The following is a 25,819-nucleotide window of genomic DNA, read 5'->3' as shown; positions in this document are numbered from 1 at the left end:
CCAAGCTCTTTATTTTTTTACGTTTAAACACGTTAAAAGGTGTTTCAATAATGCAGAAAGCTTCTTAATTTGTGCAGCAATTTAGCAACGAATTCCCTGCAGTTCAACAAAACATCACGAGGTATCCTCTCATCCTCGCAGCTCATCTGAGAAACTGTTCTTTTTCTTTTAAACAAATCATTTGTTAAAAAACATTTGTTAAAATTTTTGTTAATTTTTGTTTCATTTGTTAAACATTTGTTAAAAAACCTGAACATTAAAAAGACAAAAACCTGGATCTAATACGGGAAGCTACTGCTGCTGACTTCCGGTTTAGCCCTTGGCTGCTTCATCCGAAATACATCGAGTGGTTCTACGTTATTTAAACTGTAGAAATGTCACAGATCCAAATCAATCAAGACGGAATCGTTCAACAAGTCATTCTCAGGCTTTCCAAATCAATATCACGATCCCCTGTGTTGATGTCGCGTCTTTCCCAACACACTTCGAGGGCAAGTTTTGGGCAAACTCCGTCACGTTGGCGCCGCCATATTTGGCATCATCTGACCTGTGGAACGTCACAACAGCGTGGTTGAAATTATAGCGCCCTCTTGTGGCCCGGCGGGGCAATGGCAGCTTATTGGCATTTTCAGTCCTGCTGACCTTCGGGTTCTAATGACCACTTTTGGGGGAATTTCTTGGTCGTTTTTACCAAAATTGTAGCAGATATTTTGTGATTTAATGCATTTTTAATGAAATGTATTTTTGGAGATTTAATGCAATTGTCTCGAATGTCTTTTCAATTTTAAAGCACTGAAAGGTTGGCCAGAGAGTTTATCTCTGGCTAATTTGAACAAAGTGGAAGCATAGAGTATTTACAAATGTCGTTTCCGTCACCAATCAAGGGGAAAAAAGCAAAATTGCTCTGTAGTTGTTCATGAGATGAATGAAATGATTTAAAAGAAAAAAGAAAAGAGAAAATTTGATAAAGCACGACATAACCCGCAGGACCGCGGAAATGTAGAAATTCAGTAGTAGTTGGTTGAAACAGCCACAGAATGTTGCTGTTCTGCATTGTAAAACCAATTTTTCGCCAAAATTAATTTTTGGCGATTATGAATGTTTACAAAGGTCGTTTCTTCTTCTTCTTCTTCTTCTTCTTTCGTCTTTTCCCCTCAGGGGTCGCCACAGCGAGTAAACTTTCTCATATCTAGATATTTTCTTTCAAAGCACTTAAAATCTAGGTCTATCTTCAGGAGTCAACACAACACAGTGTTCATAGTAATATTTAAAGCCCAATGAGAATGCCCTATCTCGGAATTGGACCAAATCCGCAATAAAAATCAATTATTATTCACATGTGAAATTCACATTAAAATCTTAGAACTGAGAACACACAACAGCGCCATCTTGTGGCCTTTCTGAAGAAGGCATGTCAGCCCAGTGACGTTTGGAAGAAAAACAAGAGTCGAGCAGCTCTTTTTAACAAGATTATATATTACAGAAACAAGGATTTTTTTTTCTTTAAAAAAGTATTTTTACTTACAGACATTATAAAATAATACTTCTCTTTTTCAGCACCATATTTCACCGTCGAAATGTTTGTCCCCACCACATTGAAAACAAACAAGGAATTGAGGTCATTATTCGGAGAATCTCAAGTTTTCATTTTTTTTTTTTCGTTTAAATTTTGTCCGTCGCGCCCCGTTTCCCTCGTCTGTTATTTTAAAAATGAACGAACACATCAAACCGTAAACCTCGCACAAAACTCGCCGTGAAATGCTTTTGAATCTTACGCCGGGTCTTCCCTCGCGCGCTCCCCTCCGGCCTGCCGTCCCAAAAACAAAGCTCAAAGATCACGTCTCACTGTTTTATTTCTTTCTTTGCAAACCTTAATCCTGATAAACGCAGGGCTGGGCCGACTCGGACCTGCTTGCGGAGCATTTAAAATAACCTGAGAGCACACGTCGAGGAGATGTGACAGAACTGGAGAGTCACCATTTAATCATTACAGTGGAAGCAAAATTTAACAGCACAGTACAGTCGATGAAAACACTAAAAAAAGGGATATTACAATGAAAATATGGCCACAGATTCTTTGGTTGTACACAAGGAGTTTGGACAGGGCTTGAACAGGCCGGCAGCTACAGGAAATAAATACAAATGAAATATACCACATTCGACCGAAGTATTTGGTGGTCCGTTTTTATCCTCTTTTTTTTTTTTTTTTCCCTCTCAAATCTCAAAGCACCCTGTTTGTTTTTTTTTTTTTTTTTTAAATAAATACATTAGAATATCACTATTTCTGTACAAATGGAATGTAATGCACATTTTCCCCGGTCGAAGAGCTCCACGAAATGTTAAAAGAGGCTGAGAAGAATGGACTGAACACAAACTCGGGTAGAATTAGCGCCTCGCCACACAGTCGGGTGTTTTTCGGTAAAGCGTGCCTTTTATTCGCCGCCGCAGGAAAAAGGAAGGAAGGGAACTCTTTTTACGCACGGAAACCCTGAAGTTCTGCGCCCGGGCGGCAGCTCGGCGAGGCCCGGCGGACGGCGTCGACCTCCGGAGGGGAAACCGGTAACGCGAGGGCGAGCGCGGCTAACAGAGGTCGTGGCTCGGGATTCACTTTTCGGAGTACGGACGCGTTTTCCGTCACGCGGCGACAAGCTGAGGCCGGGGTCGGAAAGAAGGGGACGGGTCTTCTCCCCACAGTACAGTCGCCGAGTTGGAAAAATTTCACGCGGAAAAAGACAAAAATAGATCAATCTAACGAGGTCAACCGGCGCCGGGCCGATCCGAAGGCCCCGGCGGCGCTCATTCTTTGGTTCATTTCAAAGTAACAAGAAAAAAAAAAAAAAAAAAACGAGAGGGACGAGAACGGGTTGGAAAAGCGAGCGGCTCCTTCGCAAAAAGACTCCGGCACGCTCGCCGCAGACACGGAGGCCCCTCGCACAAAGTCAAAGAAAGAAGAAAGAAGATTTTTTTAAAAAAACGTGGCATTTTACTGTTTCCAAGTCGCGAACGGGGATCGTTTATTCGTCACCTTCTCGGAATTCGTCTCCGCTTTAATTGAAATACCTGCTCGCCGGTGAACGACGGGGGTTTTATTAGGACATCAGCTGGTTACACTTTGGGAAACATGTGAGACGGACGTCACCGGAGGCGCTCCCGGACTCTCGGGACCACGCGGAGAAATTAAGAATAAAATACAATTCGAATCTTTTTTTTTTAAAACATTAAATAAATGCATTTTAATTCGTTTGACCTTTTTAAACAATAATTTAATGACATTTTGTCCCGTGAGAGCGGGAACCCCGCGGGTGGGCGACGGAGCCGGGCGGTGCGAGGAACGATGTCGGAGTGTGTGACAGAGTGTGTGTCGGCGTGTGTGTCGGAGTGTGTGACAGAGTGTGTGTCGGAGCGTGCGCGGGGCGGGGAGGTAGAGCGGGTGGGACGAGTGCCGGCCTCCCCTCCGCCGGCTGTGACGACTCCTTCACTCTTTGTCTGACGTCCATTAATAGTCGGGAGGATGTCGTTGGCCCCGGGCACGGACTCGAGTGTGTCTCACAACAGCATCTGCATGTGTGTGTGTGTGTGTGTGTGTGTTTGCATGTGTGTGTTTTTCTATTTAATATCATTTACAAGTTAATATACAAATTACTGGGCGTGTGTGTTTTTCTTGTGGTGTTTCTCTAAGTGCGTATGTGGTTTCTCGTTGTGTTGGCACATTTATCTGTGTGTGTACGTGTGTGTGTGTGTGTGCGTGTGTGTGTGTGTGTGTGTTTTAGCCTTGGAAACAGACAGGTCCCACTTCAAAACCAAACTGCTGGTCGCTCTCCCCAAAGTCCGACACTTTGACGTCCAGCAGTGGCAGGTGCTCCACCTGAGGCGTGTCCACCTCCAGCACCGTCCGGTCCAGGCCCTTTCGATACTGTGGAGACACCAAGAACTTACTATCCGGAGACGTTCCTGCACAGATATTCTCCCGTTCTTTGGTTTCCTCAATTATTCTGCGTGGTCTCCTTCTATCGAGGGAGTTTGAGGACAACGGTTTTGGAACTGGAACGCGACCTCGGCGGTCGTTTCCCGTCAAACCCGACGAGTCGCTCGGATCATTTTCAATGGGATTGAGGAATAATGTTATTTTTGGACTATAAGCCGCTACTTTTTAGGTTAGATTAGATTTAACTTTATTGTTATTACACATGTAAGGATATAGAGTAACGGAATGCAGTTAGCATCTAATTAGAAGTGCAAAAAGTGTATGTGTGCAGATTGTGCAATATTTATTTTTACAGCTCGTGCAAGTCGAGGTGAATAATTGTTTTGTGCAGATGATGGACAACGATTATTTTCACACGCTTTGAGAACTGCGGCTTTTACAACGTTGCGGCTAATTTATGGATTTTTCTAGCGTAATCACGGTAGCTTGCTTCCGCCGACACCGTCACAATGGACCAATGAAACAGTTTGGATCGGTCTGGCAGTCGAAGAAGGAAATAGAACTGTTGCGTATCATAGTTGTAGGTGTTACCACCATTTATGCCATTAAGAGTGTTCAAAAATATCTTTCCTGTAACATCTTCCTGCGTTAATATCTCACGTTTCACCGGGGACACCTGCAGCTTATTTATATACTATTTCTTTTGTCTTTAAAAAAATCAGTAGGCGCGGCTTATATGAAGGTGCGCCCTATAGTCCGGAATTTATGGGTTGTCCGGTACATGCGGAGGAATCTACAATGAAGCCGTTTGACGGGATTTGAGCGAAAGGCGAGCGCGGGGTGAACTCACAGAGCAGCCGTCCAGCAGGGCTTTGATATAAGGGCTGGTCTCGTAGCTCAGCTCCTCCTCGTTGGCGCCCTGGAGGTGCAGCGCCCTCTCGTAGCCGTTCTTGGCGCTCCGGTCGGCCCAGGCCACCGAGCGCCGGCAGTGGTAGGTGAGGGTCTGGCGGGCCCGGACGCTCAGCAGACGCAGGAAGCCCAGCTGGACGACGCCCACGGGCTCGCCGTCGGAGTCCACGTAGGAGAACTAGATGACAGAAGGGGGTTGACGTGAGGACGAGGAAGAGCCAGGAAGAGGAGAAGATGATCCGAAGCTCACCTTGCTGCCGGCGGAGAACCCGCTGTACCAGGATCCCGGTTTCTCCTGTTCCCACGAGCTCATCTTCACCTGCCGGCACAAAATTCCACATCATCGCCATCGTCATCGCCGTGTTGTGAGAACGCGTTCGAATCCACAGAGTAAATTTCAGAGGCGCCGGTTTCAGACGGGTGAAGGCCGTCCGTTGACCTCAGGCGTCCGCACTGACCGTGGAGATGCTCGTGCTCGGGTACAGGCACGTCTCCGCCGCTTTGGTGAAGTTGCAGAAGACCTTGAAGGAGTCCCTGGAGCAGCCCTGGTTGGGGTCAATCCAGTATTCTCCTGCAGGGGCGACACAGAGGCAACACAAGGTGGATTCAGCCTTCTGGATTTTTCCAACGCGCCTTTAAAATTCTTACATTTTCTCAAAAATCCAGTGCGCCTTATTTATGAACTCTTAATGTGCTTACTGCCTCCGACCAATGCTATTTTGCACACTGCGTTCAAACGTCTGTCAAAATGTTTTAGTGCGACGTTGAGAAGCGACGAAGCTGCTCCGCTTGATTGATTGTTGACCGCCGACACGGGACGTCGTATTAAACCCTGACCTCGGCTGAATACGGGTTGGAACGTCTGACAATGTTAGATAACTAATTATGTAGTGCTGGAATACGACGTTGTTCCAACCTCACACTGGCAACCATAAACCAATCAGAGAACAGCACGTAGCACGCTTCCCTCCGCCACTTTTTGTGATAGCACTACACACTGCGCTTCAATAGAACATTACCCAGGACCACAATATATGGCAACTGTTAAGCTGTTAACCGAAGTGGAATTCAAACTCAAGGCTGACGGTCTTGCAGTGGATGATGGGAAAAGAGCAGCTGTGAAAGAATTCAACACGAATGAATCCATGGAGGAAGCAAGCGGACGAATCGCTCAAGTAAAGACGAGATTCCGAGGGAAAAAAGCGAGATGATTGAGATGAATAAAGTTCGTTTGGCTTTATATACCATATGTTACGGTGCGCCTTATGGTCTGCAAAATACGTTCATTGGAAAAACACAAAGATGAGATGGGTGAAGAAGAAACAACAGGAGAAATTAAAATACAAACATGTTGATCCTAATTTTAAAATAAGGGTGCAATCCCTCTTTTATCCACTAGAGGGCGCCATTGTCCACATTCAAACAGGCGACTGGAGGATTTTGGAGGTGTGTGAAGGTGTGGACTCAGGGTGGAGGTGATGCTCTCGATGCGACAGAACCTCGCAGAAGAAGAAGAAGAAGAAGAAGAAGAAGAATTGGAGGAGCCGTGGTCTGCAGGTGCAGCGCGGCAGCACCGTACCATCCTTGAGGTCTGGCTGGCTGAGGTGCAGATCCTGGCAGGTGCGGGCCGGGCTGTCCTGGGTGCCCAGAGGGAAACGCATGGTCTCGATCTCCTGCCTCAGGGAGTTGAGGGATCCGAAGATCTCCTCCATGCCTTCGCTGCCCATCAGGAACTCGGCGCCGGCGGCGTCGGACGCAGGCATGTCGGGGTCGGACTCCGGGAGCAGTTGGCTGGCGTCGATGGAGCGCTTGGACTTGGGACTCCTCTGGATGGGCAGGGGCTGGATGACCTCGCCAGGCGGGCCCTGGACAACAACAGCACATTTCGGATCTAGGAGCCGAGGGTCGGCGTGAAGAGCGTCGACCGAACGGACCGGGCTTTGGGAAAAAAGAAAATCTACGCCATGGCCAATCATGTGGTCATCAAGTGAAAGCGCTCCAACTTTCTGACAACTCTGCAAACGTCTTCCTATTTATTTGAGTACTTACAGGAGGTCCGGGAGGTCCTGGAACACCCTTCTCTCCCTTTGGACCCGAACCTCCCTGAGAGAAGACAAAAAGGCGAGAAGGTCAAGAAATGACCGATCGCGGCTCGTGGCGCCGGAAGACTTAAAGTCAGGGCGAACTTACAGCAGCACCTTTAGCTCCCTTGATTCCTTGAGGACCCTGGAGGAGAACGGAGACATGCGTTCATCATCGCCGTACTTTTAAAGTCATACCTCATGGCGGCGAGTCAAAGCGACACTCACGGGGAGACCGGGAGGACCGGCGGGGCCGAGGGGTCCGGTGCTTCCGGGCATTCCCTGTGGTGACAGCGAACCGGTCAGAAGGTCCTTCATCACTTCACTGAAACACAGGAGACCGGCAGAAGGTCTCAAACCCACGGCCGACCTACCGACTCGCCCTTGGAGCCGCTGGTGCCCTGAGGACCCGGCAGGCCGCGGTCTCCCTTCTCGCCCTGCTCTCCTGGAGGTCCGATGAGGCCGATGAGACCCGGGTGGCCCTTCTCTCCCTTGGCGCCGGGGTCTCCTCGCAGGCCGGGCAAGCCGGGGGGCCCCTAGACGGAGGGGGGCGAGTTTTCAACCAATCACGTCGAACCGCAGATAAGGAGGCGAAGGTCCATAACACAGATTGTTGTTTAATCCTGGTCCTACCAGAGGTCCGGGCGGTCCCTTCTGTCCGGCGGGGCCCGGAGATCCTTGTTCGCCCTGGAACACACAGAGCAGCGTCACCTCACATGTTCACACCTTCGCCCAGGAAGTCGGCGTTTGCAAGACGTCCACTGACCACGGCGCCCGGGAGGCCGCGCAGACCCTCCGTTCCTGGTTTTCCCGCCGTGCCCTGGGGGCCCACGGGGCCGGTCTTTCCTGGAGGGCCGACGGCACCTGGGTCTCCCTGGGAAAAGAAACCAGTGTAGAATATCATCTTCTGGTGGAAATAGACGTCCTTCCTTGTCCTTCACTGATCTGATCCCTGAGACGCTCCGCTTTGGGTTTAATTTGGGGCTGGAAACATGAAACCCGACAACGAGAAATCTCAATATCCTTTCAGGTAATGGTCGACAAAGTCCAAAAGGAGGGAGAGAAAAATAAATCGGACGTGGATTTTGAAGGAACGCGTCTCTTTGGCTTCGGCTGCTCGACTCCCACGCTTTCATACGAGAGAAAAAAGATCTGCAGACAATCAGTAGTTTGAAGGATGTGGGGGAACATCTAACAGAATGAGGTGGAACGCATAATGATAATAATGATAAATCGTTTTAAAGTAATCCTACATGAAAATTTAAAAAAAGGTTGTGACTTTTCTTTTCAGAAATGCATTTCTGTTTTTCTCAGATTCTCCAGATTCAAGATCTTTATTGCCGTACGAAATTTAGAGAAAGCAGCTCTCAGGTTCAGAGGAATCAAAAACATACACAAACTAACCTTAAAAAAGCAGGACGCAACACAACAATACAACAATAGCAGCATCTCTGGATTAGATATAAAATAGGAATAAATAAATATATTAAATATATATCTTCTTCTTTCGGCTTTTCCCGTCAGGTGTCGCCACAGCGAGTCAACTTTCTCCATCTGACCCTATTCTCTGTATCTTCCTATATATATATATATATATATATATATATGTGTGTATGTTTAAGATGAAAAATATACAATAACATCTAGAATAAATAAATAGAAAAATATGTAGAAAGGAAAAAAGTAAAACAGGGAAAAGTGGAAAAATGGTTCAAGTGTTCAGGTTTGTGCTGAATCTGAGCTGAAAGAACGTGACCTTTGCACTTGTACTTGTTATGTTTTATCTGCGAACGCTTCATTCGGAGTTAAATACACGAGAAGGCGCTAGAAATACGTTTAGCGTATTTCTAAATTTGCACCAAAAGGCTTTTTATTTGGATTTAAAATGTAAGAACAGCTGATGGCGGGAAATAAAGGAGTTTTTGAAAGAAGTCTCACCTTGGTTCCCTTTTCTCCCTGACGTCCTTCTGGTCCTCTGGTCCCGGCGGGTCCCTGAGAAACCCATGTGCTTTTAGCATCTGAACTCATGACTGGACGCCGCTTTTTCGAGGTCGGTGTTTTCGGCGAACGGGCCTTACCCTCTTTCCCGGGGGTCCGGGGGGTCCGTTCTCACCGGGGGGTCCCGGGGAGCCCTGCGGAGGAGACACAGAACACGAGATCTCAGAGGAGAAGACGCCTCGGGGGGGGAATCGCTTCAAGAATCTGCGTCGAAGAACGTCGGACGCACAGATTCGCCGGCTTCCCCGTCCTCTCCACGCTCGCCTTTGGCACCATCTTGTCCCTGAGAGGAAAAACACAACGGTTAGCTTTTTGTTCCCGTCCACAACACACTCCCTGATGTAGAATATTCTGTTCATCGTTCCTCTGAATGAAGGAAACGCTACTCACTCTGGGTCCGACCTCGCCGGGGGGACCGGGATCGCCGGGGAATCCGACCGGACCCTAGCGACACAAACACACGTCACACACGGCAACGCATAGCAATATTAGCTTAGCGCTCTGAACGCCGGCGGGGGAATCCGTACGGGGTTTCCTTTGGGGCCGTCGTCTCCGGGTCGTCCTCGTCCTCCGGGGGGTCCGCCGGTCCCGGGCTGACCCGCCTCTCCCTTCTCTCCACGCTCTCCTCGAGGACCCTGTCGACGGGAACGCGGATTCTGAGTTTCTCGCCACGGAGGCGCCGGGCGTCCGCGGCGCAGCCGGGCCTCGGGGTCTCACCCTCTTTCCGGGTTCCCCTCCGATTCCGGGCGGTCCGGCCTCGCCGGGCTCTCCCTGCCGAGCACAAACACACCCATCTTTTAGTTTTCTGAGCGGCGCCGCTGAGGAGCAACATTTAATGGAGCGTCTTTATCTCCTGACCTTCTCGCCAATCGGTCCAGGGTTACCTAAACCTCCGGGAGGACCTTGAGTACCCTAGAAAATAATACATGAACACGTTCCAGATGATATTCACACACACACGTGCATGAAGGTGTTTGGTAAATAAATGGCGGCAAACACTCACATCAGCGCCGTTGGGTCCAGCAGGGCCGCGCGGTCCTGGAGGGCCTGGAGGACCCTGGAAACAGTTATTCTTCTAAGTTATTTATTCAATATTTTTTTATTTTGCAAGGATTTATCAGAGAAATAATCTATAACAGAGGTGGGAAAATTATTTTGGCTGGCGGGCCAAATTTCTTATTTCATTTTTATGCGCGGGCCAAGTGGGTATCATGTAAATTAAACAAAATGAAAATTGCAATTTAAATATTAGCATTTTTTATTTCAACTTTAAAATAATAATGATCAAGAAATGTACTGACATTATTTTGTATAGAATCATCCATACAAAATTAAACAAAAGGAAAAAATGAGGAGTTTCTAAATTCAATATTGATTGAAAATACTCATTAAAATATTCAAAGAAAATAGTTTGGCGGGCCGGATAAAAAAGCAAAACAAGTCAGATGTGACCTGCGGATCGCAAAATGGACAGGTCTCATCAAGAACTAGATAAATAAAGAGTACAAAATGAATTAAAATATGAGAATTATCTGCATGTGATGTGAAACTGAACTGGATAAATTATTAAAAAAATTATTTAAAAATTCTTAAAAAAATATTGAAAAAATATTTAAAAAATGAATGAATATGAATGATTAAATGAATAAATTAATAATATTTCCTTCTGATAAAGAATCCCCGGGGCCGCTGAGTTCTCATGATGGAAAACTCCAAACACTTTGACAGCGGCGAAACAAAACCCCTCAGAGGCTGAAACTCACCAGGGGTCCAACATCTCCGGTCTCTCCCTTCTCACCCGGGGGCCCCGGGAGTCCCTGAGGGGCCACAAACAATTAATTTCACGCCGCCGGAAGGGGATCCTCTTTCGCGTTAGAACATCGTCCGGCTCGTACCTGCAGTCCGATGGGCCCCGGAGCTCCGGGGAATCCTCGCGATCCTTCGTCACCTTTGGCTCCGAACGGCCCCTGCTGGCCCCTGGGGCCCAGCTCTCCATCGGCTCCCTGCGGCACAGAAGCGGACGCGTTGAACGGCGCGGTCGGTTTGAAATGAGCCGGCGTGGAGATCGGGCCGGTACTTACGGCAGGACCGGGCTGTCCGACGGGACCCATGGGGCCGGGGGGGCCGGGAGGACCCTGCGGAGGAGGCGGCGAGACGATGCGTAAACCAACGGGCGCGCGAGACGGCGGCGCCGTCGACGGAACGCGAGACGGCGTCACTCACATGCTCTCCTTTGGCTCCCTTGGCGCCCTTCTGGCCGTGTTCTCCGACCTCGCCCTGCAGCCGCAAACAGAAATGAGTTTTTGACCAATCACGACTCAAGAGCTCGACGTCCCATCGTCTACACGACACACACCTTATCTCCGTCCTCCCCCGGTACTCCCGGTGGTCCCGCAGGGCCCGGAAGACCGACGGGGCCCTGGACTCCGTCCCGACCTGCAGGTCCCATCGGACCTTTCTCACCCTGAGATGGAGAGAGAGGACAAGCTTGAGGGTGATAAGAGAATACGTGATGACACGTCTCATTGAGAAGAACTTGGAGAGACTCACGGGAACTCCTTTCTCTCCGGCGGGTCCTGGAGGTCCCTGTGGGCCGGGTCTGCCGGGGGGTCCCACGGGTCCGGCGGTACCAGCTTGTCCCCTCTCACCGGGAGAGCCCTAGAGAGAGTGTGAAGATGTGAGTTTTCTTTTTTCAAAAAAGTCCAATTTCATTTTTGGTTTATCATTATTATAGAGTTTTTTCAGGGCTTTGAGAAAAACGAAATCCATCGTGGACAAACTGAAGCAGAAGGTGAGATATCACGTCGTGTGAACGTACAGCAGGTCCAGGAGGTCCGGCAGGTCCTTCGCTCCCCTTCAGTCCTCCGCCTCCCTGCAGGAGAACCGAGCTCATCTCAGACACACTCATCCAAAGATCCATCCCATGTGTTGACTTTTAATAATCAGTTTGCAGATTTGAATTATATTATTAAAGAAGGATCTAGAATCTTGGAGATGGGAGTCCTGCTCACAGGGGTTCCAGGAAGTCCTCTCTCTCCTGGGAAGCCTCTCAATCCTGGGGGTCCGTCTTTACCAGGACCTCCTGGTGGTCCAGGGTCTCCCTTGGTGCCCTCCTTTCCTGAGGGGCCGGGGAGGCCCTGCTCTCCGGGGGGGCCCGGGGGCCCGGGGTGGCCGCGCTCGCCCATGGGGCCGGTGTCTCCGGACGGGCCCTGGGACGGATCGGACCAAGTGAGAACGCGTCGGGAAACGTAACGACAATCTGGGTGAGAAGATCCCAACCTGAGGGCCGACGACTCCTGGGGGTCCGGGGGGCCCCATCTTTCCTTGGAAACCCTGGGGAGGAAAACAGGCACGAGCTCCTATTTAAATGCCCTTTAACGGATCCATAAACATTGATAATTGGGGATTTGTGGAACTGGTTGGACTATCTTCATCCAGACATGGATTACATAGAAATATTTGCTTTTTTGATTCAACACCTCTTTGCTAATTTATCTGTTAGCAATTGTTTACCATTTTACCATTTATTTATCATTTTACCTTTGCAGATACTTTTTTTGTTATCAATCTTCAAAAAGGGGCTAAAGAACAGAAGACACTACTACAACTACTACTACTATTTATATTTTCATATACATACATATGTGTATTTTTCTTAATTGTTCTTTTAAATCTGTATTTGTATATATGTGTGCATAAATACGTATACATGTTGAATGAATTGTTATTACTGCTACCACTGCATACTATTTTACGCTCCTGCTGTCATGCAGCACAGCTTTCATCGTCGCTTCCACGACTGGGTTAAAAATAAAAAAGCAGATGCAACAACATGATTCACCCTCTGAAGGTGGTCGACAAATATTTTCAAGGTGCAGACGCTTGTTATTTGAAGAAAGGGAGAAGAATACTCACGACTTCTCCTCTCTGTCCGGGGTGTCCGGGCAGCCCGTCCTTTCCTGGGGGTCCCTGTGAAGAAACCGTGAAACATCATCCAAACGTCCCAGGAAGGAGAAGCCAAACACGAGCGCGGCTGTGCATCTTATCAGCGGCGAAGCCATTCCACCCTGATCTTATCTGAGAAGCCGGTGGTGGAACATTGTCCTTACAGGGGGGCCCTTTGGTCCTGGGAACCCGTTGGCCCCCTGAGGTCCGGGCAGGCCCTGGTGAACGACACAAGACGGTCAGATACGAACCACCGGTCGGTCGAAGCCGGCGTCGCCGCGGCGAAGAGCGAGAACTCACCCTCTCTCCGGGAGGTCCGGGGGGGCCGTCGCTTCCCGAGGTTCCCTGGAGAGCAACGGAAAAAACACGGCAATGAGGAAAGTCACATTGACAAGCATGTCGGAGAAAATCCAAGGCAGAGCCAGTGAACGCGTGAATCCACTCCGAGGGCTTTTATTCAAGCGCTAGATTGCAGGAAGAGGGAAGCAGGAATGGAATACTTCACGAGGAAAGTGATAAATCCGCTGACCGACCTTAGCTCCTGGTTTTCCGGTGGCCCCTCGTGGTCCTCTCTGGCCCCTGGGACCCTGGAGGACACAAATTCACGATGAGACCCGTCCTCGACGCGATGATCCCGTCAGACGTTGTTTGACCGACACCGGTCTTAAACGTTTAACAGATTTAGGCCCTTTTAATCATAGATTGTTGTAAAATTTGGCTTCTCTGGAGCCAAAAGAAAGTTGAATATGGATCAATATTCAAATGCTGTCAATGTTGAAATGGATGCCCGAAGATGAACCGTACCGTCGGTCCTCTTTGTCCTCTCGGTCCAGCTTTTCCTCCCAGGCCCTGAAGTAAAAGAAAAAGTTGTTTTGGACATCATGCCTGCTGCGAAGGTGAGAGGAGATAAATCCTGACTCCTCACCCTCGTTCCCTTCTCGCCGTTCGAGCCTGGGAATCCCGGGAACCCAAGAGATCCCTGAAAACGATAGAGAACATCGTCACCCGATTCTCTGCCGCCTGAGCCGAAAGACAAAAGTGAGGAGAGTTCATTCGAGGCGTCGTCGACTGCTGAGTTCACCTTGGGTCCTTGTCTGCCAGGATATCCAGGAAGTCCGGGGACGCCGAGTTTTCCCTGAAATCATAGATTGACACCATCAGCCGTGAGAAGCTCATGCAGGGTTTCTGGACTCACAGATGTTTCACTGCTCAGGCCTCATTGGTGACCGTTCTACCGGTTGGTGCGTTGATTTATTGCCTAAAAAGATGTTACGAGCGCCCTACTTTAACGCGAGGGTGGCCCCGAATCGGAAATTTAAAAAAAAATGTGACAGTTATTTTTCAACATTCTACGCGGCGGCTCAGCGGGTCGTACCTTCTCGCCCACCAATCCGAGAGGTCCGAGCTCACCGGGGGGTCCCACGCGACCCTTTGGCCCCTCCGGACCGTCCTCTCCTCTGGGACCCGGCACTCCGATCTCACCCTGAAAACAGACCACACCGACGGCGTCAGCTGATTTCTGGCGCGCCGATCGACGTATTGATCGTCTTTGATTTTCCTTCACGGTCATATCCGTCGTACCCTCTCTCCCTTGACCCCAAAGTCTCCCTTCACGCCAGGGAAACCATCTTCGCCCTGTTGATGGGAGAAAACAGATTTGAGCCCGAACCCGAACGCATCACCTGAAACCTCCTGGAGGACCTGAAGTTCTCACCTTCTCTCCTTTGTGGCCCTTCAGCCCGCGGATTCCTTGAGCTCCCTGTCAAAAAAAATAAAGAAAAAAAAATAATACACTCCATTATCTTGTGTGTCAAATATCAAATATGACTTTTAAATGCAGGGAAAATATTGTAGAATAATAGTGGGTTTGCTCGAGGATGAAAACAAAATTAAAAAAAAAAAAAAAATTATTAGAAAAATAAACTTATTTAAAATAGACAAATGGAATTGAATTAAAAAAAACAACATTGCTGGATAAAGACGCACACTGACAAAAGCAAGGAAAATGGCAGAGAAGTAATTCAGGAATAATTTAAATTATTATTATTATTATTACTATTATATTATAATTTTTTTTTTTTTTAATCAATAAATAATTGACGATTGTCAGAGCCTCTCTGTTTTTTTTTTTTTTTTACTCGTACATTTCGGACATCACGGTGCGGCTTAGCGCCTTCGTTTAACTCGATGTGTTGACGATGTAAAGTGTGAGCGAGCTGACCTTGATGCCGCGAGGGCCGGGATAGCCGATGGCTCCCTGGGGGCCGGAGGGGCCCTGGAGAAGGTCAAAGCAGCGAGGTCAAACCACGGGATGAAAATACGGTACGATGGCGGCGACTTTTGCACCAATAATCAAACGATTATTATTTAATTCGACCGCGCCGACACCCACCTGGTTCCCCTTGGTGCCGGGAGGCCCCTCTTTTCCTGGGTGACCCTGAGAGAAGGGAGAGGAGGTTAAAGCTTCACCGCTGGTAGATTCCTCAATGTTGAAAATTAAAAATAAAAGAAAAAACTTACAGGAGGGCCGTCGGCGCCGGGCATTCCTGGCAGGCCTGGTTTTCCTGTGGGACCCTGGAGGAAGTAGGTGGAAGGATCTGCTTACATGTTCAGGTGGAGGGATTCGGTGCTTTTCGCGCAAAATCGGTCCCGTCTAATTCCGAACCGAACTTTTAAATATTCGGTAACATGAAACGTTCTCTCCATTCATGAAATGTCCTGATTGTTTTTTGTCCGGCCGAGCGCTCGTTCAAAGCGTCATACCTTCTCTCCCGGGGGTCCGATGGCGCCCTGAGGTCCTGGCATCCCCTGTGGCAAAAGCAGACGAGCACGTGAGATCCCTGAAAGTACCTGTTTAGCTTAAATAAGAATAAATAAGAAAAAGTGTGCCCACCTGAGTTCCTGGGGTTCCCTGCTGACCGGGAGGTCCGGGTTCTCCTTGCGGCCCCTGAGTTGCAGACAAAAGACAGTTAGAGGATAATAAAAGCACGCGACCTTGTTTTTGCACAATTTGCAAAGATGCTGGTTGGATTCAGTGGAGATGGAGGGGATGATGCTGTGAATGAGACCCGGACGTGATTTTCTGGCGGGAACGGCGCTGATTTAAGCGGGCAGGAAACTGTTCTCCGTCCGGAAATCTTTTCTGGTTGGTTTACTTCCAACAAATGCGATGAAGCGGTACTGACCTGGTTTCCTTTGGGGCCGTGAGGGCCGTCATTTCCTCGAACGCCCTGCGAAGACGAGAGGTTACATATATAAATCGACAACGAAACCCAGCGGCACATTTCAAACCGGAGTCGACACAAACCGCCTTTTTGGAAAGGAAAATTACACTCTTTGCAGACGATGCCATTGTGTGTGTGGATGCCTGTGTGAGCAGTCGAGCGCCGCCGCCGCCGCTCCGGCCAAACCACGCAGATGTTTTGTGATTGTCAAAACGGATGCTCTGGACCGACTGCCAAGATTCTGGTCTCGATTTTGTGTCTCGCCATTGTTCCGAGGTGTTCGGAGAACATAAAATGTTAAGATTTGGCCGACCCCGGCTAAAATCGGGGGTTGATGGACGTGGTAATTTGGACGCTGAACGGACGGGACGTCCAAAATAAAAGCAGAACAATGCATTTTTGTGTTTATGTACTTTTTTTTTTTTTTTTTAAAAAACTGCTGTTACTCACAGGAGGTCCGGAGATTCCGGGAGGACCCTTCGGTCCGAGCAAACCGCGAGGTCCCTGGAAGCAAACACACACAGAGACGCGCAGGTAGAGACACATGCGTCTAAAGTTGCTAAAAAATTCAGAATATTAGCCGTATTGGCTTGGAAACACTCACCGGTTCACCCGGGAGACCCCTGGGTCCGACCTCTCCGTCGTCTCCCTGGAGACACACACAGTAAGAAAGGACGTCTCAAAGACCAAAACCCGCAAGTAAAACTCCAAACCGGGTCTCCACTTTCATACCCTCTCTCCGTCCTCTCCTTGAGATCCTTGGGGTCCCATCGATCCGGTGTCTCCCTGTGGACACGTAGCATTAGCGCGAAAAAAGAGTGAACGCTAACTCGCGTTAAAACCTTGGTTTATCTCCAAGTGGATTTATCGGTGATATTGCTTTGCAAATAACGTCCACTCACCCTCTGTCCCTTCTCACCAGGCAGACCAGGGAGACCATCAAAACCACGGTCACCCTGTGAGACACACACACACACACACACACATATTTTAGCTGCCATTTCACCAGTGTTGTGTTTCTGCCAAAGCAGAGGTGCATGAGTCCAGAAGAAGGTGGATTCTTGCATTATTTTCATGTCTTTGTTTGTCTCGGGTTTAAAACACAGCTGGATTATTATCTTCCGCCAGAATCAGGGTCACATTTTTCAGAAATTTGGAAATTTGAATCTTGATAGAGTCCCGTCACCTTTACGCCGGTCTCTCCGGGCATTCCTCTGGCACCGTCGGCTCCGGCGCGGCCCTGCGGGACAGCGGCGGATTGTCAAATTGCGGCGATATTGCGAATAAAAAAACAACACAAAACTGCTCCGACAAGTTTGCACGAAGCCTTTTTAAAACTCACCCTTCTTCCCGCTTTGCCTGGAGGTCCCAACAGTCCCTGGGGTCCCCTGGGGCCCTGAAAAATGGGAAATCCACGATGAGACCCTGAACTCGGCTCACGTGATTTATAGCATCGACTCGTAAAAACTTTGACCAAATGATGTGGAAACTCTTGAAGGCCGGGGTTTTCACCTGAGGGCCGGGGTCCCCGGATTCGCCCTTCAGACCGGAACTTCCTGGGCTTCCCTAAAACAGACACGGTTGTCATTATTAGACAAAAAACAAAGGTCTTGCCACAAAACCATCAGATCTAATAGAAGCGAGAAGCGTCACGTGAGGACGTACTTGGGGTCCGGGGCGTCCGGTGAAGCCCATCGGGCCTGGAGGTCCTTTCAGCGCCATCTGGAGACAGGAATTCCAGGAGATTAATAAGAAGACGTCCCATCAGCCGAATATCTCAGGCAGAAATGAAGATGCACGATGAGACATTTCCGTAATGTGAGATTATAGGGACGGTAAAGACCTGCACATCGAGTTAAAATACATGAATGTCTCGTATTGGCACAAATTTTTTAAGCAAAATTGAGAAGGTGGCGCACCCTGGCCTGGGACAAGATGGCGGCCGCCTGGGCTTCCTGTGCAGACACGGCAGGACCCTTGTCTCCGCCGCTCTGACCGAAGCGGAACTGTGAAAAGACGGACAGAAAGTGTGATGACTTTGTGTGACAAAATCTGCCTGCAGACCTTCTGACCGGACGTGACATCTTGAGGACTCGGGTTTTTGGGCAACCGGTAATTAACGCCGCGTTCGTTTGTAATTCAGGCGGGGAATTCCGAACCTCCTTCTGGGAAAAGGTTGGATAAATTGCCGCGTCCAAGATGGCGGCGAGGGCGCCGTTTCTCGCCACTTTACGGCGGTTGGCAACTTCACGTGCCAATCGGACCAGTGAGCAAACCGACGTCGTTGCCGGGTACATTTCTATAATTACCTGCTTTGCATAGCATTTCTATTTATCTCTGTCCGTCAGACAGAAAAAGTAGGTGATTAATCCAGAGTTCATTTGCTTGGAGATTTATTTGTATATCATTTCACACTTCCTGTTAAACCGAACACCGGAATGTGATTTTTCTGGTGACTTGGACTCACGGGAAGCATGACGGAGGTTCCAGGAGGTCCGGGGACTCCGTCGGCTCCGGGGAGACCGGGTTTACCGGGAGTTCCCTGCGGGGGCGGAGAAGCTCGAGGTTAAAGGCACGTCAAAGTTAAAAAAAAAACGTCGATTGAAGGCGAAAAGACGAACTCACCCTCTCGCCAGGGTCGCCGACAGACCCGGGAGGACCAGAGCTGCCGGGAGGCCCAGCGGGACCCTGGAGGAGGCGTGGAAATACTCTGATTACACTCGCTGTCGCCTCAACTCGAAACAGCGTTTGACGGCGGCGATGCGTCGCAAAACCCGACGGCGAAGTGCAAAAACATGACTTCGCGTCACCGAGGCAACGACCTCGGGACGGAGGCTCGCGGATGAGACGCGGTAAAGCGCGGCACGATATTTAAGGTGATTAAAGAAGGCTTAAGGAGGGAGAACCTCGGTGTACTCACAGCAGGTCCTTCAGGTCCAGGAGGTCCTTCGATCAGCATGCCCTGCAAAAGGCCAGGGATTAGACTCGGCTTACCTAAATATGTGGCGGCATTTCAATTCTGGACTTTACATTAATTTAAGCAAGTTGAGCTTTTCGGAGAAAAGGTAATGTTTGTCTTTCGCTCATTGGAGAAGATTTAAAAAAAAAAAAAAAAAAAGCATTTTGAATTTGCATGACGAGCCACAGGTTCTCGCGTCGATTCCAAAAACAGCGTGGAGGTCCCTCAACCCGCACGATGCTTAAATATCTGATATAGCTGGCGTGAAAACGGACTGAACTCTGGACGGTCCAAGTTGAAAACGAGGTGGTAGCTGAGATATCTTCAAGAACCCGAGCAACTCACCGGCTCCAGGACGGCAGGTTCTCCCTTCTCCCCTTTCTGGCCTCTGATGGCAGCCTGGGGAAAACACACATGTAGCCAACAACACCGTGCAGTCAGTATAAAGGTTGTCACAAACACACACACACACACACACTTCCATCGGACAGCCACATACGTCTGCCGTGTGTCGTACGCAAATGTGCCAAGGAATGAGGAAATGAGATTCATTCACTTTTATCCGAATGCAGATGATTCAGTGGCTTCGCCGCCGGTACCTTTGTTTTATTTTCTTTTTTCTGCATTAATACAGAGAATCATCTGGGCCTGGCAGCGCTAAAAGAAGCCATAGATCGGGTATAATGGCGTTTCAAAACAAACGCGGCCGGCGCTCCCTCGCCGCTGTTTGAAAGGCCTCTTTATGCCGGTTTATGTTTGTTCTCATTTCAACCAGACGCCGGCGGCAGGTCTTGGAAATGCATTCGGGATCATGTCTCTCTGTGACCGGTGAGGTCGCCGGCTCGCCGGGCGGTTCAGGACCGGAACCTGCGAGCCCGGATTAGAACAACCCTCTCGCGTCTGCTCAAATCTGGTGGCGTTTACTCGGTCTAGATAAAGAAAAACCCAAGTGTGGACTATTCATAGTCATTTTTGCACATAACGGTTCAGAGCGATCTTTGCTAAATTCATGTTAGCCTTCTATGTTTCCCAGCAAGTAGCTTCGGAAATCTGAACACCGCTTTAATCTCTTCACCTGGATGACGCCGATTGCCGTTTAATTTTTAAAAAGCGTCAAAAAAAAAAGCGAATTAGCCGGCGGGAACAGGGACACGGCTGCGTTCTTTGGCGGCCGGTGATCTCACACAGCACTGGAGAAGACATGGAATACAGTTTGACGAAGACGCAGATTCAAATCTGGTTGAAATGAGGTGATTTTGCTGTTATTTTTTCTTTTTTGCCTCAGAAGCAAAATGACTTACGCCTCCCTCGTCTGTCACAGCGGACAGGGCGGGGCCTAGGTCTGCATCGCGCTCTCCAGTCACCACTAAAGGCTCATTGTAGTCCCGATAGGAATAGTCGTATTCCTTCAGGGTCATGTCTCCAGTCACATACTCCTCAGTGAAGGCCTCCTCGCCACCACCGCCCGCCTTGGAGGCATCTACCTCCTCTCCACCCAGCGTGGTCTCCACCTGGGGCTGGTTTGGGTTTATCAGAGCCGCACAGACAGTCGGAGGGAAAGCCAAGGAAAGGCGAGATGAATCGGTGACAGCCAGAGGTTGGGGATGACAGAGTGAGGAGCGAAAGAGGAGGGCATACGTAGAAAGAAGTGAGTCTTACCTCTCGCAAATAAAGTGACAGAAAAACAAAAGGCATCTGACAGACTGCGGGGCCTCTATCGGCCCCTTTGGTTTTATCGCGGGATCTCATAAGGATTATCCCGCTACCGTACGTCTCCAAATCGCTGGCGTTTCCAGCAAAGCGTACCTGCATCGGCGCGTGTGTGTCGGGTCCTGCGGGTGGTAAAAGACCGCGAGGCTTTTAAACACACACGACTGATGCTACACTATAGCTAAACACACACACATTTATATATATGTATATATCTGTATATACAAATATATATATTCTAAAGGTTTACTTACCATGTTTTACAAATGCAAGTCCAGAAGGACTATGTTAGACGGGAGCCTCGCATGGAAAACAACAATTGCGATAAAAAAATGAAAAAAATGCAATTTGATGCATTTGATCCTAAAAACAAACCGTAACATGTTCCCAATGGGCCAAAGTAGCATACGTGTTCATGTCATCAGCGCTGAAACGTTCAAACAAACAAAAAAAAAAAAGGGGGGCCATTTTCAGGATAAAATGACTGAGATGACAAAATACGCTTTTTGCCAAAATGAGGATAAATGAGGAACAAGCCAGAATTTTGTTCCCGTTGAGTTAAAAAGCGTCGCCGCTAAAGAAGCCACGGGATTGTTAGCATCCCGTGCTTCCCTCGGGACTCCCAAACACCGATGCCATATTTTCATCCTCTTCTGTTGCTCCGGTTAAAAGGCCAAATCAAACATTTCTCCGCAGACCTCCTTTTCACACCATTTTGGTTGTTATCCCGAGACCGGACGGGCGCCGGATCTCGAGACGAAAACAAACAAAAAGCTCATCGAGCTGCTGAGGAAAAAGGAGACGCCGCAAGAAAAATGTTGATTGAGGATGAAGCGGATGAACGCGGAGCATCGGTCTTCGGGAGAGGGTTTTCTTTTCTTGGATGTTGTGTCGTCTCTTGACGTCGGCGCCGACGAAACAGCGACGTGTTGTTAGAAAAGTGCGGAGAGGGACGACTACAAGAGCTACATGGTTAAACTACGCAGGACTGGGCTCACCACCACGCAGGGATTCTTCTTCTTCTACGTTTGATTTTGTCACAAATGCTCAATTCGGATAAATCCATCAGGAGAGCCGCTATCTTTGAATGTTTTTCCATTTTGTTATTAAACTTTAGGGGCCTTCTAGCATGTCTTTGGGAAATAGCTAGCATGAACCCACGTGAAGAGCAACATGAAAATCTGTAGGAAAACGTAACTGTATTTGATATTTAATCTTGTGAAAATATACTACGACTATTTCCCTGTAAAGGGAGTATCCAGAAAGTTTAGTTTTTAGTGAGCTAAGTTTGTTTGTTTAGAAGTTTATTAGGACAGTGTACATATACATTAAGCACAGAGGCAGAGATGTTTGTAGCAGATTATAGCTCATAGCTAATTTCCATCTGTAGTCCTGGACAATACAAATATAAAACTGTATAAAATCTAGCTTAAAATCAGCTAGCCCGACAGCTTCACATTGCAAGCCCACGTATCCCGGGCTAGCACTTACTTAGGCTAATGCTAACACAGCATTTTTATCAACACGCAACGTAATCGCCATAAGTAGAACGTCAAGTTTAAAGGGCACGTTGGGTTTTAGCTGTTTGTTGTGCTTCTCACGGAAACGTGCGAGCGGTCAAACACCCTCCGAAGCTGTGGTGAAGGTCGAGACGAGGGTCCGAACCCCCGGGTTAAGGGAGGGACCGATGGGTTTCAAGCTAATTTTCACGCGTTGCTTTCCTACGGCGCCCGGATGTCGCTAATCGGTGTGTTTGATTTTACCTGTGCGGGGATCTCTTCGTGTCCGATCACCTCACCCTCCGGCTCTGCAACCGTCTCCTCATAGAAATAATCGGTGTCGGTAGCGGTGTGGCCAGCCTCGGAATATTCAGTGTCTACATCCTGATCGGTCAAGTTGACAGAAAACGGGGAGCAGGGAGGAAGCAAGCAGATTTGATCGGGAGAGCGCCGGTTAGTTCAAAGTCTGCTTGTGAGAGGCGACGAGTTAAAAGAAAAGAACGGAACACATGTCATAAAATTGTGGTTGCCGGAGATGGGAAATTATCACCGGCAACACACATCGATTTTTAAAGGGAAAGAAGTTTCAGGTAGTTTCGGAATCTCAACGACTATAAATGTTGCAATCCTGCAAGATTTAGGAAGCGGTTGAGACCGTTCTGCTGAAATTTCTTTCTTTGTATTTTTTTTTACTGTAATGTTGAACAACGTTTGCTTTTCAGCGGGTTGAGTCCGCTCTCGCCGGGCCGAGAGACTTTATCCATCCCTCCAGACGAAAACATCGAACCTCGATGCTTCGGGATGTCTAGCGTCGCTCGAGACCAGAAAACAGAGAGACCACGCCGTCCAGCAGCCTCACAGAACGCAACCGGGAGTCACATTTTGCAGAAGATCTCAGCGAATCTCTGCCCCTCGCGGGTCGGCGCCAGAGTCCGACCTTGAATTCGACGCGTTTGAAAACGCCGGGACGCGTTTCGTTCCTCCCGGGTTTCTGTGAGGCTGCTTTCTTCATATTTAATACAAAATATGATCAGAGACAGATATCAGGGAGAAAACACAGGTACTTCAAAAAAAAGAACTTGATGACAGAGTGACAGGGAAGGTTGGTCGTGTCGAGTGTGTGTCGGGTGTGATAGTATTTGTGTTTTCTCGGGTTAAGTTTCTGCGCCATAGAAGTCCATGCTCATTCATTTGACGATAGTTTTCCCTAAAAAGAGAGACTACCGGAGTGCGTTCGAGGTTCTGAGATCCAGGTTCAGCGGCTTTAAGGTGGAAGTTGAAGTGAGGTAAAGAACATGCTTCAGTGTGCACGTTGTATCATATCGTATGGAGAAGGTGGCATGATCGTGACGATCATATGATACATAAACAGACGAGAGGGCGCCCGGTCGGCCATGAACCACCTTCCATTCTGAGATCCGGGTCGCCCGCCATCGAGGATTTGCCTCCCGTTGCTCGGCCGACGGAGGAGACGCCGCGACGCCGTCGGCGTCCCGTCAAAAGCCGCAAACCCCGAATGGCGAAGCGACCCGAAGACCCGATGGGACGGATGGGACATACGACTCTGGACCCTTGGGCCTTCGGGGTTGTACCTGTTGATAACCGTTGGTAACTTTCTTCGCCGGGACCGCGGTTCCGCTCAGCGCAGTCTTGCCAAAGGGTGGGAAAGGTTTGTGCTGGGATTTGACATTAATGTCCAACAGCACCTTGGACTTGGTGGGTCTGGGCGGCGTCGGCTGGACGGCCGCAGAGGTGGGAACTACTTTCTTGGGGAAGGGAACCTTCTCCACCACCGTCTTCACCACTTTGGTCTCCGTCGATTTCACCAGGGGCACCTTGGTGACGACAGTTTTGACTTTGGTGACCTCTTTGACTTCGGCTTTCACTTCGGTTTTGCCCGCCGAAGCTTTGGTAACCACAGCTTTTGCGGCTTTTGTGGGTTCGGGTTTTGCCGCTTTAGCGGGTTTGGGTACTTTAGTAGCCTCCGCTTTGCCGGCCGATTTAGCGGCACCGACCGCGGTCTTCTCCGTCTTCTCTACTTTGACGACCTTCTCGGTCTGGGTTTTCGTAGTGGTTTCAACTTTGACCTGATGCGCGGCACCGCTATTGGCCTTCTTCTCTACCACAGTGATTTTTTCTACTTTGACGTTGGCGTTGGCCTTCGCCTCGCCGTTGACCTTGTTCTCCGCTTTTCCGTTTACTTTGACTTTGACTTCTTTCACCTCGACGGTCACTTTTCCGTTTCCGTTGGCTTTCTTCTCCGCCGTAGCTTTGCCGTTTCCGTTCGTCTTGGACGCGGCGGTGACTTTTCCGTTTCCGTTGGCCTTCTTGTCCGCCGAGGTCTTCCCATTGCCGTTGGCTTTCTTCTCGGCCGTGACCTTGCCACCGCCGTTTCCGCTCGCTTTCACCTGAGCCGTGGGCTTGACCTCGACCGTCACCTTGCTGCTGACGACAGTTTTCACCACGGCGGTTTTCCCGTTGCCGTTGGCTTTAGCCGCACCGTTTGCTTTCTTCTCGGCGGCGGTGGCGGCGGCGGCGGGTTTACCGTTGCCGTTCTTAGCCGGCGCGGCTGCGGGCTTAGATTTAGCGGCCGCTGTCGGTTTGATCTTAGACAAGAAAACGTCTATCGCGGTGGACTTGGGTTTGGATGGCTTGGCAGAGGAAGACTTAGGAGCTTTGGTGGGCAAAGGAGGCTTGACCACCAGGGTCTTAGTCTTGGCTACCTTAGCTGGAGTGGGTTTGGGTTTGACGGGGACGGAGCTAGCGGGGGCTGCCTTTCCGTTTCCATTCTTCTAAAATCCGTGTTAATTGTTCGGTCGAGATGTTTAATGTGTAAAAAGTGCATTTTTGACAAAGACACACGGAGAGAGTACAGAAAGACAAAGATACATGGGGGGTTCGGGAGGGGGGTGAAAAGCACAAACAAGGGATGGACAGAAGGAGAGAGAAAGACAAGAATGGATGTTTTGAGAAACAATGACATAAAGATGGCTAAGGCTTGGATGATTTACTGAGACTGCACAGGCATTACTGGATACAGCAGACCAAGTCGGGAATTGGAGAAAAAAAAAGAACAACAACGTTGAACAAACGCTCGACAAAAGCAAAATGGTGCTGAAACGGCCCAATTTAAAGGCTTTTCGACCCCAGTCGTGTTTTTGCTGATCTCTCCAGTAATGCCATTCTCAATGTTTTATAACAAAGCAGCGTCATTGTGCTAATGAGAACCGGAGCCTGTGGTTCGGCAGAGGCACTGAAGGTGTGGCCGGTAAGGTCAAGCTGTTGCTGGACACACACAAACTGCACAGTCACACGAACGGATCCTCGACTCATCGACACAAACACACAGTTTACGATCGCACCAAGAGCGTCCGCTAGAGGGAGAGCCGCTGATCGTCAGCCATGCCAAAGCGAGAGGGCGGGTGCAAAGACCGGCATGCAAAGTCCGGTTAGTCGAACAAAACTACGGGTTAAACCCGTCGACGGGCATGCTGCCGTTACGACGGATGTACGTGCAAATCAAAGACCATCTAAAAAAAAACAAGAAAAGATAAAACCTCACCCAAATA

The 25,819-nt window shown here is 49.0% G+C and overlaps 1 protein-coding gene across 5 annotated transcripts in view; it reads right to left on the bottom strand.

The window, feature by feature from the left end:
- Nucleotides 1-1,946: 1,946 nt before the first annotated feature.
- The window catches only part of col11a2 (collagen, type XI, alpha 2), a 38,524-nt gene continuing 14,651 nt past the window's right edge, over nucleotides 1,947-25,819 (bottom strand). Inside the window, exons 6-65 of one of the 5 annotated variants that reach the window (XM_086171676.1) lie at nucleotides 23,843-25,042; nucleotides 22,515-22,634; nucleotides 20,343-20,558; nucleotides 19,387-19,440; nucleotides 19,003-19,044; nucleotides 18,708-18,770; nucleotides 18,550-18,624; nucleotides 18,002-18,088; nucleotides 17,748-17,804; nucleotides 17,595-17,648; nucleotides 17,425-17,478; nucleotides 17,269-17,322; nucleotides 16,985-17,038; nucleotides 16,815-16,868; nucleotides 16,687-16,731; nucleotides 16,533-16,586; nucleotides 16,044-16,088; nucleotides 15,752-15,805; nucleotides 15,622-15,666; nucleotides 15,379-15,432; nucleotides 15,251-15,295; nucleotides 15,080-15,133; nucleotides 14,573-14,617; nucleotides 14,440-14,493; nucleotides 14,234-14,341; nucleotides 13,940-13,993; nucleotides 13,784-13,837; nucleotides 13,663-13,707; nucleotides 13,392-13,445; nucleotides 13,159-13,203; nucleotides 13,023-13,076; nucleotides 12,829-12,882; nucleotides 12,193-12,246; nucleotides 11,925-12,122; nucleotides 11,732-11,785; nucleotides 11,464-11,571; nucleotides 11,270-11,377; nucleotides 11,137-11,190; nucleotides 10,995-11,048; nucleotides 10,809-10,916; nucleotides 10,677-10,730; nucleotides 9,917-9,970; nucleotides 9,772-9,825; nucleotides 9,631-9,684; nucleotides 9,441-9,548; nucleotides 9,304-9,357; nucleotides 9,143-9,196; nucleotides 8,994-9,047; nucleotides 8,854-8,907; nucleotides 7,682-7,789; nucleotides 7,549-7,602; nucleotides 7,290-7,451; nucleotides 7,144-7,197; nucleotides 7,025-7,060; nucleotides 6,884-6,937; nucleotides 6,414-6,699; nucleotides 5,293-5,405; nucleotides 5,085-5,153; nucleotides 4,776-5,012; nucleotides 1,947-3,913 (exon numbers count right to left, since the gene is read on the bottom strand). In XM_086171676.1, the coding sequence (XP_086027802.1) occupies nucleotides 3,767-3,913; nucleotides 4,776-5,012; nucleotides 5,085-5,153; nucleotides 5,293-5,405; nucleotides 6,414-6,699; nucleotides 6,884-6,937; nucleotides 7,025-7,060; nucleotides 7,144-7,197; nucleotides 7,290-7,451; nucleotides 7,549-7,602; nucleotides 7,682-7,789; nucleotides 8,854-8,907; nucleotides 8,994-9,047; nucleotides 9,143-9,196; nucleotides 9,304-9,357; nucleotides 9,441-9,548; nucleotides 9,631-9,684; nucleotides 9,772-9,825; nucleotides 9,917-9,970; nucleotides 10,677-10,730; nucleotides 10,809-10,916; nucleotides 10,995-11,048; nucleotides 11,137-11,190; nucleotides 11,270-11,377; nucleotides 11,464-11,571; nucleotides 11,732-11,785; nucleotides 11,925-12,122; nucleotides 12,193-12,246; nucleotides 12,829-12,882; nucleotides 13,023-13,076; nucleotides 13,159-13,203; nucleotides 13,392-13,445; nucleotides 13,663-13,707; nucleotides 13,784-13,837; nucleotides 13,940-13,993; nucleotides 14,234-14,341; nucleotides 14,440-14,493; nucleotides 14,573-14,617; nucleotides 15,080-15,133; nucleotides 15,251-15,295; nucleotides 15,379-15,432; nucleotides 15,622-15,666; nucleotides 15,752-15,805; nucleotides 16,044-16,088; nucleotides 16,533-16,586; nucleotides 16,687-16,731; nucleotides 16,815-16,868; nucleotides 16,985-17,038; nucleotides 17,269-17,322; nucleotides 17,425-17,478; nucleotides 17,595-17,648; nucleotides 17,748-17,804; nucleotides 18,002-18,088; nucleotides 18,550-18,624; nucleotides 18,708-18,770; nucleotides 19,003-19,044; nucleotides 19,387-19,440; nucleotides 20,343-20,558; nucleotides 22,515-22,634; nucleotides 23,843-25,042 (5,745 nt within the window). In that variant the 3' untranslated portion in view covers nucleotides 1,947-3,766. The remainder of the gene's footprint in view (nucleotides 3,914-4,775; nucleotides 5,013-5,084; nucleotides 5,154-5,292; nucleotides 5,406-6,413; nucleotides 6,700-6,883; nucleotides 6,938-7,024; nucleotides 7,061-7,143; nucleotides 7,198-7,289; nucleotides 7,452-7,548; nucleotides 7,603-7,681; nucleotides 7,790-8,853; nucleotides 8,908-8,993; nucleotides 9,048-9,142; nucleotides 9,197-9,303; nucleotides 9,358-9,440; nucleotides 9,549-9,630; nucleotides 9,685-9,771; nucleotides 9,826-9,916; nucleotides 9,971-10,676; nucleotides 10,731-10,808; nucleotides 10,917-10,994; nucleotides 11,049-11,136; nucleotides 11,191-11,269; nucleotides 11,378-11,463; nucleotides 11,572-11,731; nucleotides 11,786-11,924; nucleotides 12,123-12,192; nucleotides 12,247-12,828; nucleotides 12,883-13,022; nucleotides 13,077-13,158; nucleotides 13,204-13,391; nucleotides 13,446-13,662; nucleotides 13,708-13,783; nucleotides 13,838-13,939; nucleotides 13,994-14,233; nucleotides 14,342-14,439; nucleotides 14,494-14,572; nucleotides 14,618-15,079; nucleotides 15,134-15,250; nucleotides 15,296-15,378; nucleotides 15,433-15,621; nucleotides 15,667-15,751; nucleotides 15,806-16,043; nucleotides 16,089-16,532; nucleotides 16,587-16,686; nucleotides 16,732-16,814; nucleotides 16,869-16,984; nucleotides 17,039-17,268; nucleotides 17,323-17,424; nucleotides 17,479-17,594; nucleotides 17,649-17,747; nucleotides 17,805-18,001; nucleotides 18,089-18,549; nucleotides 18,625-18,707; nucleotides 18,771-19,002; nucleotides 19,045-19,386; nucleotides 19,441-20,342; nucleotides 20,559-22,514; nucleotides 22,635-23,842; nucleotides 25,043-25,819) is intronic. The other 4 variants (XM_086171678.1, XM_086171677.1, XM_086171679.1 and 1 more) reach the window with 4 other exon arrangements.

The sequence above is a fragment of the Fistularia commersonii genome, chromosome 24, assembly GCF_037954325.1.
Source record: "Fistularia commersonii isolate RoL2024-O1a breed Wild chromosome 24, RoL_Fcom_v1.0, whole genome shotgun sequence".
NCBI lineage: Eukaryota > Metazoa > Chordata > Actinopteri > Syngnathiformes > Fistulariidae > Fistularia > Fistularia commersonii.
The sequence above is the reverse complement of the archived record's forward strand: the minus strand, read 5'-3'. Positions and strand labels throughout refer to the sequence as shown.